This window comes from Tenrec ecaudatus, chromosome 15 (genome assembly GCF_050624435.1).
Source record: "Tenrec ecaudatus isolate mTenEca1 chromosome 15, mTenEca1.hap1, whole genome shotgun sequence".
Lineage (NCBI taxonomy): Eukaryota > Metazoa > Chordata > Mammalia > Afrosoricida > Tenrecidae > Tenrec > Tenrec ecaudatus.
In genome coordinates, this window is record NC_134544.1 from 63,998,955 (window position 1) to 64,017,240 (window position 18,286).

An 18,286-nucleotide genomic window follows, 5' to 3' on the forward strand; every position below is an offset into this window, starting at 1 on the left:
GATTTCGACATATGGGCAAACTGACTCGCTGTCATCCTTTGTCACCTGCTGCTCCTTTTGGTGGGGGACGGGGAGGCTGGCTGCTGTCTTCATCTGCACAGCAAACTCACACAGAAGGCTCATTGTGGGCATGGATCAGAACTAAGCCCCAGAGGCAGAGGGTGAGCATGGCAAACACACGTCTTGCTCTAATCAAGGTTGCAGTGATTCATGGATATAGGTGGCTAAACATTAGGTTAAACCATACAATATTTTAAAAAGGTCAGTGGTATTGACTAATGCTATTCTCAGTCAATTCAACCTTAAAACAAAATTGCACGTGCAAAGTAGAAAGAACCTGGACAATGTCTGTTCCCAAACGGGCCCAGCTCCTGGATCAGCAACTTGATGCCAAGTGCCAAATCCTACCTCTCCCAACTCTCCTCCTCCTACCTTTTAACTTATCACTAAGACCTTGTTCTATTTTATGACTTCCTTTTAGACCAAGGCAAAGGCCCTACTTGAAGCCCTCATTCACTCTGACCAGCAAGGAAATTCTTTATTGATCTTGTCCCCTATGCCAATGTCCGCTTCATCTAATTGATCCTCAAGATTGGTACCAGAGTGAATATTCAAGCACACAGGTGTGAGCAGGGGCCAGTGAGTGAGAGGATAAGATGAGCTGTGCTTCCTCCGTATCTCACACAAGACCTTGCATGACATGGCTCCTCCCCACCTGGCCCAGCCATTCCTCAGCTCAGGCGCTGACATTCTACCTCCCTCTCATGCCTCCGGACCTCACCCACGGGGGCCTCTGACCTGAAAGTTATCCTTCCCACTACTCTTTGGTCTATCTGGTATCTTCTACCTACCATTCAAGTCTCAGGTCAAGTTGAACTTTCTCCCAGGCAGCCTGGACTGCTCTGGGAAAGTGGGTGTACTTTCCTTCTCCTCGCTGTGTCCCCTCTACCCTGCCACCAGAATACCATTGTTCCTGTAATTAGGGAACTCTAATCAAGCTCGCTGCCTTGGTACAGGTATCCAGCACCTCTACCAAGTCCGCTTAATGAATGACACTGAGTCATCTGGATCTTCACATGCAAAACAAATGGAATTGGATCAATATCTCATAGTATATAAAATAATGAGCACTTCATATGTTTTCTAAATTTAAAAATGAGTTCTAAATTTTATTTATATATGAAATAAGTTTTGTCAATGTGGAGGCAAATACTAAAAGAAAGTTTTATTTTTGTATATGATGGTAAACTTCTTAATTCCTTTGAACTTGATTATGTGAATTCACTTATTCAGCTTAAACTTTATGTAATCTAAAAACAGACCCATAAACCCCTCAGGGCCAACAATAAGAATAGAGATACCAGGAGGATTAGGGGAGGGGGGGAGAAAGGGGGAATCGATCACAAGGATCAATATATAAACCCCTCCCAGAGGGACAAGCAATGGAAAAGTGGGTGAAGGATGACAGAGGACAATGTAAGATATAAAAATAATAATCTATAACTTATCAAGGGTTCATGAGGGAAGGAGGGCAAGGGAGGGAGGGGGGAAAGGAGGAGCTATCAAGGGCTCAAGTAGAAAGAAAATGCTTTGAAAATGATGATAGCAGCATACAAGCAAATGTGCTTGATACACCGGATGAATGTATGGGTTGTGATCAGATATGTAAGAACCCCCAGTAAAAGTATTTAATAATAATAAAGGAAAGAAATGAAAAAAGACCAAGTATTTCTGATGAAAATTAGCATCCTAATTGAAGTATCCAATAAAATATACACTGAAGGGATCAGTTATCAGGCATCAAAGAACAAAAAAATCATATCATTGTGTGCTCACCTCCATGATACGATCGCTGAAGACAAATGAGCACATAAGCAAATGTGGTGAAGAAAGCTGATGGTGCCTGGCTAACAAAAGATATAGTGTCTGGGGTCTTAAAGGCTTGAAGGTAAACAAGCGGCCATCTAGCTCAGATGCAACAAAGCCCACATGGAAGAAGCACACCAGCCCGTGTGATCACGGGGTGTTGAAGGGATCAGGTATCAGGCATCATCAGAACAAAAAAAATCATATCACAGTGAATGAGAGGGGGCAGTGTGGAGTGAGACCCAAAGCCCATTCATAGGCCACAGGACATCCCCTTACAAGAGTCTCGGGGAGATGAGCCAGTTGGGGTGCGATGTAGCAATGATGAAACATACAACTTTCCTCTAGTTCCTAAATGCTGCCCCCCCACCCCAATATCATGATCCCAATTCTACTTTGCAATCTGGCTAGACCAGAGGATGTACACTGGTACAGATAGGAACTGTAAACACAGGGAATCCAGGATGGATGATCCCTTCAGGACCAGTGGTGTGAATGGTGATACTGGGAGGGTAGAGGGAGGGTGGGTTGGAAAGGGGGAACCTCTTACAAGGATCTACATGTGACCTCCTCCCGGGGGATGGACAAAAGAAAAGTGGGTGAAGGGAGACGTTGGACAGGGCAAGATATGACAAAATAATAATTTATAAATTATCAATGGTTCATGAGGGAGGGGAAAATGAGGAGCTGATGCCAGGGACTTGTGTGGAGAGTGGATGTTTTGAGAATGATTAGGGCAATGAATGTACAAATGTGCTTTACACAATTGATGTATGTATGGATTGTGATAAGATAATAAAATGATTTTAAAAAAGAACTAATTTCAGAACAATAAACCAATGCAATTAGAAATATATATATACTGAAATTTAAAGATCCATATTAAAAGTATAAATATCACAGGATTAAAAACCTTAAAACTTGACTATAATAATAAGTTATATACCATTTTTAATAATAATATATTATTTCTTTTTAATTTTTACTTTTTAAAGTGCGACTTTTAAAATGGCATGTATTGCTTGAATAATATCTATTGGAAAACATGCCCAAAGTATGTGAGACAAAGTATGACTGTCCTTGCTTCTAAGTAATATTCTGGGTAAAGTATTTACTAGATAGATTAGTATTTTCAGTATTCTTTGTCAACACCATGCGACAGTCAGTATTATGCTAATTATTAGCTTCACTCCCTGCCATCAAGTCATTGTGACTCATAGCGACCTCTTGTGTGTTTCTGAGACTTGAACTTTTTACAGGAGTAGAAAGTCCAATCTAAAGTCCAATCTTTCTCCCACAGAACTGCTGGTGGTTTTGAACTGCTGACCATGCAGTTTATAGCCCACTGCATAAGCACCACCCCACCAGGGCTCCTTATTAATATATTAGTTACTGTTTATTTCATGAGAGCACTACTTTAAGCTTGTTATCCTAATGACTTTTCAGTAAAGCTCTAATACTTCAGTATAACTATAACCATTTTATGCTAAGGAATTTGCTCAGAGATAATAATAAATTTGCTTATCACAAAGGTTGTCTCTGACCAACTCTAAACTCACAACCACAATAGTTAGAATCCCAAATCTAGGATCCACAGATGTACTTTTTCCACCACACTGCAAGTTTTCAACTACCTATCATGGTACAGGAGTCCTGGTGGGAGGTTTGGATACTGTGGGAGCTAAACACAAGGTCGATGATTCAAACTCACCAGGGCTCCCCAGGAGGAAGATGAGGTCCCTGCTCGTGGAAAGATTTATGACTCCAGAAACCCTACATAAGTTTGCTATCACTTAATACCAACCCCATGCAGTAGGTTTAGGTTTGTGTTTTTCTTAGGTGTACAAGGAAATAATAGTGATTGGATGAAATTTAAAAATGAGGTATGATGTAATATAATGATCAAAGGAAATGACGTGAGAATTATGAAAGCACTAATAACAACTATTCATGATCATAATTACTGTCCTACAATAACCAACCAGCAAGCAAGCTGTTAATTAGTTGTTTGTCCCAGCCCTACAAAAATGTTTCAAATCTTAAGATCTACCTTTGAAAATATATTTCCCCTGTATTGGTAACCTCCTCTTATGTCTTCACAATGTAACCTCAGAGAAATTATGAAAATATAATTATCTAAAACCAAATATTTACAATGTCCATTTCTATTCTTTCACTCTTTGTAAAACTACCAAAGTCTATGACCAACTGAGTGTGGGCAAAGGAGTCAAGTCCACTCATTGAGGCAAACAAGGGTCTCTTCAATAAATGATACGACATCATGGGGGCTTCACGTGCGAGGGAGTAGAGTTGGACCAATCCCTCACATCATCGGTGCTGGTGAAGGCAAAATAGATGAATAGAAACTAAAGCCATAATGCTCTCAGGGGAGGGGGTGCGAGTATACCTTTAAGACATTTATTAAAATTATAGATTATCTAGGTATGACACCTAAATCACAATCAAGAACTCAAACATGCAAGTTGAACTTTGTCAAATGTGAAGAGACATTTTCACATTTGCTAATAGTTGAGAACAAGGAAAATATACGAATAAGCCTCGAAAACATTATGTTGAGTTAAATATGCATAACATGAGTATTAGAGAGTCACACTGATATTAATATTAATATATCTGTTAAGCACCTAATATCCAGAACACGAGGAACTAGTACAGCTCAGACCAGTGCCTGGGTAAAGACAGCCTGCTACTAAGGCAGAGAGGCTCCCGGAAGGGGCAGGCACTGACTGGACGGACGGACTCCAGCCCTTGGACAGCTGTGAGGATGGCACCGCCCAGGGCAGGGCACCCTTCTGTGTGCATGCGGTCTACATCGGTCAGCACTGACTTGATGGCGCCTAACAACAGCGGTAACTTAAAGACTAAGGAGAAAATGAAAAAGAGGATATAAAAATAACTAAGGAGCACACGAAAAGATGCTCAACATCATTCGTTATCCAGAAAATGCAAATAAGAACTGCAAGGAGGCACTACGTCACACCCACCAGCATGAATAGTATCAGAAACATGGAAAATCACATTTGTTGACCAGTATCGATGTGGAGAAATTGGCATCCTCACCTATTGGTGATAGGGATGTAAAATGGTAAAACTACTATAAAAACAGTTTGGCTCTTTCTCAGAAAATCGCACGTAGACTCACCACTCTCCTAGGTAGAGCGACTCAAACAGACACTCATGCATCAGTGTTCATTATGACACTCATTAGTCATAAGGCCAGAAGGGAGAAACAACGGAAAGGTCCATCAGCAGTGAATGGGTAAACGGGTTATGGTAGATACAATGGAATGTTATTTAGCCATAAAGAGAAATGAAGTCCTGATGTGGTATGAATAAGCCTTGAAAACTTTATGTTAAATTAAATATTCCTACCATCAGTAAATATTATATGGTCACACTGATATCAATATCGGGGTTTTGCAAAAGTTATCAGTGGAGGAGGGAGTGGGAGCTATTACAGGAGTACTGAGCACCTGTTTGGGTGGTAGAAAAGTTTTAGAAATGGAAATTGGTTGGTGATTTAACCAACATGGTGAAAGTAATTACTGAATAATATACTTAATATACTTACGAGTAATAACTGAACAATACACTTAAAAGTGTTGAAACTGCAAGCCCTGTTCAAGGCTAGATTCCTATTCCTGAGGCAAGGTAGGGGCTTCCAGCTTGCAGCAACGATATGTGTCAGAGTCAATCTGTTTCCTGAGTTTGTCACAGAAAACCAAAAGTCTCACATGGGGACCAAGAAGTAACATCGTTACAATCGGAGGACATTGAAGTTGTCAAGGATCCACCAACAGTGCTCATGGAAGAAGCAGCGGAAGAGATTAAATGACACATTATATTGGGTAAATCTGCTGCACAAAACCTCTTGAAAGTGTTGAAAAGCAAAGATATTACTTTGAGGACTACGGAGTGCCTGACTCAAGCCATGGTATTTTCAAGAGTCTCATATGCATGTGAACATCGGGCATTGGATAAGGAAGATTGGCTGAAATTTGAACGGTGGTGCTGGTGAAGAACACCGAAAGCCCCATGGACTGCCCGAAGAACAACACATCTGTCCGAGACGAAGTCAGCCACCCTGCTCCTTAGAGGCCAGGATGGCAAGCCTTCGGCCCCCGTTCTTTGGAAGTTCCATCAGACATTGTGAGGCTGGTGCAGGACAAGGTGGAGCTTGGTACTTCTGTGGGACCCAGGGTCCCTGTGAGTGGAAACCGACTCAAGGCCCTTAATGACAACACAGAGATGGTTTTCCAGAAGGTCCTGGGAAAATTCCATCACTGTTTAATTCCATTTCCCACAAACTGTGTACCTCCACCCCAACAATACACAGAACACAGGCACCATCCTACATCTTGAAATCTCATCTGCCCCCAAAACCAGATCTCCCCTCCCTCACCCAGATGGCCTTCCTTGAGGACCGCTCATCACCATTGTCACCTTGGAGCAGGGTGAGTAAAACGGTGAAATAACAGAAAAGTGCCTATTTCCTCCCTGATAGAACCTTCATCCCTAGGAACGCATCAAGCTGACGGGGTGGGTGGGGGGAGGGAAGAATCTGTTCTTGCAACTATTTTATATCAATTAGAAACTCAGTATCAACATAAGGACCACTCAGCTGTCCAGCAGACTGGGCCCATTTACTTTGACAAGAGATTTAATTTGCTGGGTAAAGACTTCAGAGAACAGTGCACAAAGGCTTCAACTTCATCCAGCACACACTCACCACGGCAATTCTTCGCCACCACAGCATCCCCGTAGAAGCCGTCGGCACAGCGTTCACAGTGGGGTCCTCCTGTGTTCCCGGTGCACTTGAGACATTCCCCCGTGACCGAGTCGCAGTAGCCGGCTTCTAAGGGATCCACATTGCCATTGCAATTGCACGGGATGCAGGATTCCCCGGGCACGGTTGGGTTTCCATAGTAACCGTCTGCGCATCTGTATAAGAGATTGAATGCCGCATGCAAATCAATGCAATTCTTCAAGAAATTGCTGCACCGTCTAGGGACACCCTGAATGGTCAATAAATCAGACTGACTGTTTTACTGAAGACTGACTGTGGAAGAGTGAACTCCAGGCTCAGGCATTCACAGAGTTTCCGGGCCCATTGTGAGGAGAACTAGGCATAAATCCAGGTTCCAAACCAGGCATAAATCCACGTGGAGGTCAACATCCCCGGAGACAGTTCTACCCGCCCCCACTGCCCACTGCAGGGTTTCACACACTCCCTCAACGGACTTCTCTAGAGCTTGCCCTGAGATTTACACTTGGGGAGAGGCAACACTGGCTTGCAAGTGCCTGAAGTAAACTATTAAATCAAGTCTCCCATCACACAAGGGATTCTTCAGAGAGATGCATTGCTTAAATGTGTGCAAACCTTAACACCAACTCCTCACGATTTCATAGTTTCTTTGACGAGAACTTGGATGACCTATTGGAGCTATAATAAATATCGCTTATTAAAAATTCACCATTAGTTTTAAAATTCATTTTTTCACATGGCCTACAGTCTTTTCTCTACAGGAGCCCTGGTGGGGTAGTGGTTCCGTGTTGGGTTGTTTTCTGCATGGTCAACTGTTTGAAACCACCAGCATCTCTGCAGGGGAGAGAGGAGACTTTCTACTCCTGTGAAAAGTTGCCCTCTGAGAAACCTACAGGGGAGTTTCTACCCTGCCCCACCAGTCACTGTGTGCAGGAATCTCACTGTGGCAGGGAGAAGGAAGCGTTTCTCTACAATTATATGAACTAACAGTGACATGTCAAAGCTCTCCAAACGTATTTCCCTAGACATAAAAAGTCATTAATTAACATTTTAATGTGATGTACAATGTTTTGTAAACAAGTATGTGCAGCAAAGTACCTCTCGCACCATGCTCCTGTGTATCCGGGGGCACACTGGTCACAGAGCACTTCGTCTCGTTCTGTCACGTGGCAGGTGGGGCTGAAACTATCAAACAGTAGAAACAAACACAATTTGCATCAGCCACTGTGTGGGGGGCCCAGCCTGTCTAAGTACGGAAACTGCTGAATGCCCACCCTGTCGGTCCTCAAGATTCCCCCTGGGTCGGTGGCCACTTGGCCCAGAACTAAAGGCCTCCTGCCTTCTCCCATCTGGGGACTGTGTCTCCATCACGTGCCTCTGTGGGACGAGCACTCCCTCCTTCCACCCCAGCTCCAGCCCTGCCTGTCCCCAGCCTTGAGTGCTCCTGGTCCATCTGTCCCAGCAAATCTCCCATTCTCAAGTCGGCCATCACTTCCTCCTGGAAGTCTGCCTGGATACTTCTGCTCCACATCAGTCTCTCCCCTCCGCCCCCCCCCCGCCCGCCCCCCCCCCCCCCCCCCGCCTCATGCTTGGCACAACACCCTGCTCCTTCTGCTTCACTGGAGGGAGCTCACTTAACATTCAAGGTCCCTTGAACTTAGGGACTCGACATGCCCCCAAGGCCCCCACTACAGCTCAGGTCCACTTCTCCATTTTTAACCCTAATCAACACTGAACAAACTTCACACTCTTAGTGTATCTAAAACCTTGTTGCGGAGATGTTAATATTCATCTTGAAGGAAATGTTTGCGGGGAAAGTTTTACTCTTTCTCGGGTAGGAAGAGGTACGCTGACCACACTGGGCAGGGACAGCTGGTGGCGCTGGGAGGCATACTTGTTGGAGGGTGTGGCGAGAGGGCAGGCACAAGGCTGGCAGTCTCCAGGGGTCCCTCGGGATGGCACCCCATAGAAGCCGGGCAGGCACTGCTCACAGTGGTCCCCGGTGGTGTTGTGCGTACAAGCCTAGGGCACATGGAAAAGAGGCTCAGCTTAGATTCCTTCAAGGGGTTTGACTCAACGATAGGCAATGTGGAAATCCCAGGGAATTCCAAACTGGGGGTGGGGAGGGAGGCGGAGATAAACCACTAAAGCAAGACACCAAACTCTCAGTTATATGACAAATAGTTGTCTGTTTTCAGGATAATTAATACAACATTTAGTTTGTGTGAATGGGAAAGGTAAGAAATTCCACTTCTAGATCAGACTAACTGGAACCAGACTTGCCCCATGTAGAAAACAACTGAAAATTGGAATAAAACATATCTAACAATTGCTTTTAGACCCCGGACAACAAAGTGCAGGTCTGTGACCCGTGCGAGGAGGAAACCAGATGAGCTGGTCTAGAGACGGCAGTGCAGGCCGTGGAACCCACGCAGACCACGTGGTTGGAGAGGTCAGTGCTGTGAGAAGCTCGGGAGCAGCAAGGTTTCTGAAAATCTGCAATAGGAGCTCCTTTAATAGCTACTGACCCCTAAGCTCTTCGGCCCCAGTGGCACAGTGGTTAAACACGCAGATGCTACGCTGAAGGTTGGTAGTTTGAATCCCCCTGTGTCTCAGAGGGAGAGAGACCTGTGAAGATTGCCGCCTTCATAAGCAGAGACGTTCTACTCTGTCACACAGGGTCACCATGAGTGGGTGTCCATTCGCGAGAACAACTAAGCTACTCACATGGAGAGTACAATTTCATGGGGCCTATGGATCACCCTTTAGGATCGATATTTGTTGAAATTAAAATCGTTTCAAAATTTAATACAAACTATAAACATTTAGACAATGACACCAAGACACCTAGTCAAATTGCTCAAAACCGATGACAAACAAAGTGCTAACAGCAGGCTGGGGGAAGTCACCTTATACAGAGTATGACAGGTAAGGGTGACCACAGAGTTTTCAATGGAAGATCCAAGTCAACAGAACATCTTTCCTTAAAGTACTGGTAGTTTTCTCCCTGGTATGCTTTGGTCAGGAATCTGCTGAAACTTCCCCAGCGTCCTATAAATACTCAGATGAAAGTGGCACTCATTTTGTACCGGATTTTCCACATTTTAAGAGCGACTGAGTGTTATTCTGGACCAGCACTTCCCACTGGAATTGCACACAAGCCACCTGCATTAAAGACGACTCTGACTCAGTGGGTCTGAGGTGGGCCCGAAGAGTTCGCCTATCCCAGGAACTCCCTGGTGATGTCCACACTGTCAGTCACCAGAGAACACTCTAAGTAGCAGGACCTTAGACTCTTTATGCTTGCTTTCCTCAGACACTGATTTTGAAAATTAACCCGTCAATTAAAAAGTCAATTAAAAAAAACAATTAAAAAAAAGTCATTTAAAAGCACTCTACACCAGTCGTCCTCAAACTATGGCCCGCGGGGCACATGCGGCCTGTCAAGGGCATTTATCTGGCCTGCCAGGTGTTTTTGCCCCGTTTTGCTTTTTTACTTCAAAATAAGATATGTGCAGTGTGCATAGGAATTTGTTCATAGTTTTTTTTTAAAAAAAAACTGTAGTCCGGCCCTCCAACAGGTCTGAGGGACAGTGAACTGGCCCCCTGTTTTAAAAGTTTGAGGACTCCTGCTCTACACGATTGAACTAAAAGTATTAAGCACAATAACTATTATTTAAGAAAAATATTTAATTAGGTTCACCTGGAACATGTGGTTGATGTTTTCTTTGATTGACGGGCCAGGTGTGTTCTCTGTATCTCTGGGAAAACTACAAACATCTGCTACTGCAAAGCCTACCACCTGTGTGTTAAGTGTTTTCTCAGGTGTAAGTTAGCCTCTCTCTAACGGACCACCTTATTAATGTACTTGGTAGGTGAAGGATGAGAAGAACATTTATTACCTTCGAGAAGAAAAATATTCTTTATTAGAGAGAAAATACATCAGGGCACAAGACACACACACACACACACACACACACACACACACACGCCCCCTCCCTTTTCTAACACATACCAAACTGCAGTTATTTAAACAGATCAATAACCCAACTTTTTTTGCATACTTAAACTCCAATCTCAAATGTTATTTTTTAACAGTACCCCCACCTCAATCATTATCTGAAAGTGGAAAAAGGATAAGTTTACAGTGGGAAAGCCTGACAGACCATAACAAATGGTCAAAGTTAACATCCCTAGGAACTAGACACACTGACAACCCGTGCCTCAGTATGGGGTGACTCTGGGGGCATAAGTGGATAAACCCAAACTACTAGTTAAGAGACTAGCAATTTGAATGCACCTAGAGCCCCTGATGGTATAGTGGTTTTGCATTGGGCTGCAATCTACAAGGTCCACAGTTCCAAACCATCAGGTGCTCCTTGGGAGAAAGACAAACCAGCCTGTTTTCTATTATCCAAAAGAGTCAATATTTTGGAAACATGGGCAGTTCTACCCTGTCCTTTAGGGTCGCCATGAGTCAGAATTGAGTTGATGGCAGTGATTTTTTTTTATTTGTTTTGTTTCTCGTTTATGAGGAAGTCAGATCTGATTTCTTATAAACTTCTTCTAAGGTCACATTTTAAAAAGTCTATGGAGCAGTTCTATGGCGTTGCCATGAACCTGAGTCACCTTAACGGCAGCTAACAACAATTCCCAAATGCTCCTCATACAATACGCTTACAGGGCACACTGGTGATCGAACCCTCCCTTCTCGTGCAGAGGCTTGGCGTGTACTTTCTTTTCCTGGCCAAGGCACCCCCACACAATCATCAGCCCCTGTCAGTGGTCGTTTGACTGTGGCTATGATGCTAAACAGCTTTCAGGGGAACTTACAGACTACCTTGGACTTAGAAGAAGGTGATCTGCATTTAGAAATGTGCCACAAGAAAACCTAGACACAATATGCAACCCCAAACGGATGATGGGGATGGTGCCAAGGCCCGGAAGCCTGATGTCCCCTTGTGCAGGGGGTGGGTGGGCATGCACCACAGGGCCAAATCAACTGCCTCTAGCTAATAACAACAGAATGGCGCCCACCCCCAGGTATATAGTAAAAATGAAAGTACATATCAGACAAGTTCTAGCTGAGAGACATTCCACAGTAGGTCGAATACTTGTCATGAGCCTCAGTCACCAAGAGCGGTCACAGACTAGAAGCTGCAAAACTACTAAATGCTCTCGGAGAGCCTACGTTTGATCCTGGATTGTGCTTGTGCGCAATTCCTAAGGACTCAAAGGAATGCCGGACAAAGCAAAACTGGGCTCTGGGGAACACAAAGGACAGGGGCACCATGGGGGGCGGGATCTCTCCAGGCTCTGCTCATGAATTTCCCTCACCAGTGACTCCACCCATCTCTTTTGAGAAGATCAGGAGCAGTCCTCAGTGTGCTGATTAGCATATAAATTCATTCTCTCTGAGAGGATTTTTTTTAAGCACCCAGGAGTGTGGTGTGGCTTGGTTTAAGGCATGAGAGCTTCCAAGATTTGAGGTTAAAATTCAAAAATAAGACTTGTCATGTTTCTGTCCCAAAGTGCATTCCTCAAATAAACTACCCTTTTCAAAGGACAGCTTTAACTAATATTAGAAGGCAGAGGCACTTGGTTAAAGAGTTTGTTTGCACTAGCAACTCTAAAACATTTAATGGCGTATAAAGAAATGGTAGTGATTACTGGGCATTGTTATTCCTCTTACAGTGTGGTAAAGTGATGCTTGCTATGACTGGGTAGGATCACACCAATAAGGTGCAATAAAGCCTAAGGGCTCTGAATCAGGGGTTAGTCAGTTTCACTGTTTCAATGGCAATAAGGTGAGCATCTCAGAAATAGGAACGAGAATCTCAAGAAAGGAGACCCATTAGTGGAACACATGCAAGATCCCTGCCTCAAGGGGCAGAAGCCACAAGGGCAGATCACAGCATCCAGATCCAGGAAAGACAGGAATGCACCAAGACCATGAGGCAAAGCAGTGGGCTCGCTGGTCCACAGAAGGATTAAAGCTGAGGAGCTCAGGACTTGCAGAGCACTGCATCCTTTAGCATTTACCAGCACTAAAGGAGCTTTGTAACACTTACCAAAACAGGGCAGAGACCAAAGGGTGGCAGGGCTGAGAGGCTGAGGACCAGAGGGAGACATAGCTACTGGCAATGGCTAAGAAGAGGTATTGTGGATGTATCTTTAATGTTGTTGTTGTTTTTTACCCTGATTTGTAACCTATGTTAATTCCCTAGTAAATCCCATAATCATGAGTATTGTCTCTGAATTCTGCATGATGATTACAATAGATTATTGAATACAGCAGTAAATTAGTGTCATGGGAGGGAGTAAGTCAAGGTTGGTGAGTAAGATGGAGAAAGGTGGAAGGTAGAGGCATGGCTGATCTCTGCCTGGGAGCAGTTGGATTCTTCTCCCTGCCGCAGTGAGGAGAGGTCAGACGTCACTGCCACATCACTTCCTTGTGTGGACTACAATGCAGTATAATGTGTGAAATACAACCAGTCTTATTTGAAAGATCCATTTTAAAAAATTATTTAACTAGTGACCAACATATTCTATGCGTGTATTGGTAGTTAGATGATTTCTTTTCTTTTTTTTTTGATGATTACTTTTCTTCCAGTAAAATGTACTTAAATATAATGAGATGAAAGTAATAAATACCTTAGTTGAAGTAACAATTCTAATCAAGGAATGAAGGCCAATATATTTCATACATTTGGGGGGAGAAGAGAGAATCTTATATTCTGGTCATTGCTATAAGAAAAATGCACAAGGAACTTATTTCCATTTCTATCAAAGAATTTTTTTCTTCAAAAAAACAAACAACCAAAAAACAACAACAACAAAAAACCAGGGAAATTTCATACCATAGACTAATGTCACATGTTTTCCTTTATGGGTGCAAGGTCAGTGAAGAAGCACTTTCTACGACTAACTTCTCCTCAGTACGTGACTCTGGAGTAGGGAGAAAGTGGGCATTCAAAGTCCCCGCAGTACACTCACCAAGCAGACACCGTGAAGATCGCACTCAGTGGCGTGGCCGTGGCATTCACAAGACTGACAAATTCCCCCAAAGAGAATTCCGTCCACTCGGTAGTAGCCAGGGAGGCATGACTGAAAAAGAAGGGCAGGGACCGTGCCGTGAATGCAGCGCAGCAGCCGATGAAAGCTACCTGTCCTGTGCGACCTTGGAAAGGACAGCTGCTCAATTGTCCATGAGTAGAAGAATTATGCATTCCTTTTTGGAAAACAGCTTAAAGCGTCTGGTATATGTCAGAATATTCGCCCATTTTAGGTGTGCAATTCAATGGTGTTGAGTAAATTTATCGAATCGTGCAACTGTCAGCTTAATTCAGTTCTGTATGTCTTTTTTTAAGCACAGACACACGCACAAAACCATTTAATGGTAATGCAATCAGTCGGCATGTAACTGAACGCCATTCGGATGCAAAATTCTTAAACTAGAATTAGATCATAGCAGCCAATTAGTGTCACTACTCAGTCAAAAGGATTTTTTATTCTCAACGTTGTTCCCCATCTTTTGTCTAAAAGTCATTAAGTTTCCATTAAACAAATTATGAAAGTGCCAGCCCTCGTCTAACCATACCAGTTCAGTTTAGCAAACATTAGAAGCGTGCTTTCTGTGCGCTACCCACTAGGCAGGCGACATGGGCAGTCAGGGCCTCTCTTCTCTGTCTACAAGGAAGAGAGAGCTCCCGAACAGGCAGTCCTTCCTTTCAGCACCTCAACAATCCTATGGCGTAATCCCTTTTGGTCACTGCGAAGTCTGGAACAGGCAACCACTGGATCTCGCCCAGTGCACCTATGGTGTGGTTCAAAGTCAGGAGTGCACACCTCTAGGAGCCATGTCCAAATTAGCCTGGGGCCAAAATGACCGTCAACTCACACCTGGCTGGTCTAAAGCTGTTTGCTCTACCATGCTGGTGGCTTATAAATGTTCCTATACAACCAGATTCAGGCCTCCTTACAAATACCAAATAGAATATATGCAACGTGGCTCCTTGGAGAAGCAACAATCTAGGAAGTCTATCTACAATTCAATTTAATGATCAAAAACAGAATCCAGCTTTTCCGGCAGCAACCTAGTTTATCATTGTGCTTAGGCGGATGCCACAGAAACGAGGCGGCGTCTGTCTGCTCTTGGTCCTGGGTTATCTGAGGAGTGTTTTCTGGCTTTTATTTGTTTGTTTGTTTATTTGTTTATCTGAGGAGTTGCTTCATTGCATTCCTCTAAGAGGGATCTGCAGAACAAATGTAGAGAGCGTAGACTTGGCGCTTTCTACAACAGCCGCACTGAACTGGGTTATTTCCAGGTGCCCAGCCCACCCCGTAGAGATAGCAAGTATAAACAATACAACTGTCTGGGTCCCCACAAATATTGGAAATTTACTGATAGCCTCAGAAAAGGTTTGAACCAAATACTGAGTTTCTAATATTGAAATTCAAATGGGCACGATACACTTTCAGGGCATACTCACCCCCCCTTCAACCTGAACCCCCACCCCAGGCTTAAAGCAAGCATGCAAATGAAAAGGATGACTGGAGAGGAGAGGCCGTACCTCGCAGGAGATGCCTGCATAACCCGGGGGGCACTCGCAGTGTTCCACCTCGGTGGCCAAGTCTAGGTCTGTAATATTAGGGTTTGCTGTGTCCAGAGTGACGGACTTGAGCCTGGGAAGAGACAGGATTCGGTAGATGAATTTACACACTCCCAAACAATACCCACTGTCTCAGAGAGGACTGGTTCTTACAAGAGGGGACTCAAAATGGGGAGGTGACTTTCGTACCCGATGGCTTTCACAACAGGCTTTCAGGAACCATCATTAGTCCCTTTCCACAACATCTACAGCATTAGATGCAACCGGGTGCTTTGCCCAGAGACAGCTAAAGGCAATGGGTCGGCCCCCTTGAAGTTACAGCCCTTCAGAAGTTTCCATCCACCCCAATCTCGTTTCTCAGAGTGCAGACAAGTTATCCACAAGCAATGAAATTCCAGGTTTCCTTTAGCTGCATCCACCTTTTAGGCTTGGACAGGCACTTTTAGAATTGGATCTTTTAAAAGCAGCAAAATGTCCAAAGAGAGACAAATCATCTTAAACAGACACCCAGACATGTCATTGACCTTAAAACAATGCAATACAAGATAGAAGTCATCTTACAGTTCACTCAGTCCAGGCCTATAAATGAAGAAGCAGACTCCCACAGCCCAGCTAGAGATGGGATTGATACAATCGTGACTGTAGAATCGCAGTCTCTGACAATCAGAAGTATGAGAACCAGACCCCAAAATGGGAGCGATAGTTGTTCACTTACCAGACATTTCTTAAAAGGCTTTGGAAACTTTCGATCCTTAAAGCAAGCATCTCTCTAGCAAGTTCTATTTGTCATGACCTACTATTTTAATATCTTCCCTAAAATCATGCTAATACATATAATATATTTGAAGATATCTAATTTCACTGACAGTGTCTTTAGAAGAGCAAAAGTAAAATATATTAAGCTTAAAATACATAACAACAAAGATAATGCCCTTCCTCTTTGATACATACCTGTAACGGGCCATTCTTGCAGTATTGTAGTTGGCTCGGATCAAAAGATGCGTCACATTGGCAAGGACAGTCATCAGCTGGTCTCGATCTATATCCTTTTTGGTATTAACGTCTCGGAAGTTCTCAGGCACAAGTCTAACCACACTGAGGTACTCTTCGTAGGGTTGCAAAAATAGGCCCTCAGCCTGGGTGTTTAAAGTGAGTCCATTTCCCTAACATTTAAAAGCAAAAGGAAATTTTCCATAATTCCAATCAAGGATCAAAAAAACCAATCAAACTCGAAATCCAGAGCCCCTCAGAAACAGGGAAGTAGCAGTTCCCGGGGTACACGGGGAGGTGGGGGAAAAGAGGTAATTGAAAACTGATTAGCAGTGATCGATGTATAACCTCCCTTCAGGGGGACGAATAACAGAAATGTGGGAAGAGATACAGCAGTCGGCGTAAGATATGAAAAGAATAATAATATATAATTTATTAAGGGTTCACAAGGGTGGTAGGGTAGGGGAGGAAGGTAACAAAGAGGAGCTGATATCAAGGGGCTCAAATAGAAAGATAATGTTTTGAAAATGATGATGGCAACATATGTACAGGTTTGCTTGATATAATTGATTGATGGATTAATTGTCATAATATCTGTAAGAGCCCCCAAATAAAATGATTTAATATAAACATAAATAAATAAAATCAAGAGCTTTTATCTATTCATCTGCTTAGGTTTTCATTGTGCCTAGGTTGATCTGGCAAGAAATGTGATGCTGTCTCTGTCTGCTGGTCCAGGGTCCTCAGAGAAGTGTTTGTTTCACTGTTTTTCTCTCTGGAGGATTCCTAGAGTAAGTCTAAAGGGGTGGGCTTTGATGAGGTCGAGAGAGAGAGACAAAGGCATGGGTTCACCCTCGCTGATATCAAAGAAACCAATCTGATATCCCTCATCTTATAAGATATCATAGAAAAGGTGCATAACATGTGCTTCCAGCATTCCTCAGACTGGCTATTCACACACATCTATCAGCAGACACCGCTTCCAACTGCGGCCAAGTTGAGAGGGAAACCACAGGGCGGCAGCAGACACTGGAGATCAGCAGCTGAAACCAGTTTGGCTGGACTGTCCTGCAGGCCCGTGGTGCCGACACCCGGGGAAGTCGTGGGACTGCGTGCTCTGTGGGTATGGCAGAGGGAGAGAACTGAGAGAAACTTTCAAAAGTGGCAGAAGGACCCGGTCACCGGGGTGCCAGCGCGGCCGAATGAGTTCATTTGGGCAGGCAAAGTGGCAAAAGGGGAGAAGTGGGGCTAGAACTCAGAGCAAAAACTCACTTCCCTTTCAAGTGTGGAAAGATGGGCAAGCTGCAGTGACCCAGAAGAGATACAGGAATGGCCAATTGGCCACTTGGTCATGACTGCTGCTCAGTAAGACTTCCCTGAACCACTGCTCTTCACAGAGCTCAGACCAGCCGTAAAAGCAAAACGTAAACAATTACCTTCAGGATGACATCTGTGTGGGACACGAGGTCACTGTCCGCTGCCTCCACTGGAATATCATATGACACCGTGTATTTCAGGAATCCCCCAAATGCAGTCAACTGGAAGGATTAAGTTAAAATGCACACTAAGAGGAAGAAGGCTCTCAGTTCCAAATGACAGGAATTGGGCATTCACCTGACTGAGACCAACCAGGCCACAATACATTAGGGTATTCACATTAAAGGCCCTGGTTTGGGGAGATTTTATTAATAAGTATTAGTAAAATGCAAGACAATGCCGAAGTGCCCAGAAAAGAAATGCCTTCCTTCTTAGACACCCCAAAGCAAGCTACTCGAAATGTCAGTTAATTATGCAATGAGCTTTATTTCATGTACATATTTGAGAAGTAAGGGGTTTGAGCTGTGACTGCAACCTCAGCGTGTCCGTCTCCTTGTCTTCCTTACAGGAGCACAGCAGGGAGCAGGTTTGATACGCTATTGTGGCTGGGCTAGCGAAAGGGAAGCCTAAAAGGTATTTCGAGTCGGATATCCTTCCCTGTAACATTTCTTCCTGACGCTGTGATCATTCTATGTGTCCACTTGGCTAGGCCTGG

The 18,286-nt window shown here is 43.9% G+C and overlaps 1 protein-coding gene across 2 annotated transcripts in view; it reads right to left on the minus strand.

Moving 5' to 3' along the window:
• The window catches only part of LAMA1 (laminin subunit alpha 1), a 172,367-nt gene that overhangs the window by 85,876 nt on the left and 68,205 nt on the right, over window positions 1–18,286 (minus strand). For both annotated transcript variants that reach the window (XM_075532720.1, XM_075532719.1), the window contains exons 13-19: window positions 17,691–17,792; window positions 16,216–16,427; window positions 15,226–15,337; window positions 13,649–13,759; window positions 8,547–8,674; window positions 7,751–7,837; window positions 6,617–6,828 (exon numbers count right to left, since the gene is read on the minus strand). In XM_075532720.1, coding sequence (XP_075388835.1) covers window positions 6,617–6,828; window positions 7,751–7,837; window positions 8,547–8,674; window positions 13,649–13,759; window positions 15,226–15,337; window positions 16,216–16,427; window positions 17,691–17,792 — 964 coding nt within the window. The remainder of the gene's footprint in view (window positions 1–6,616; window positions 6,829–7,750; window positions 7,838–8,546; window positions 8,675–13,648; window positions 13,760–15,225; window positions 15,338–16,215; window positions 16,428–17,690; window positions 17,793–18,286) is intronic.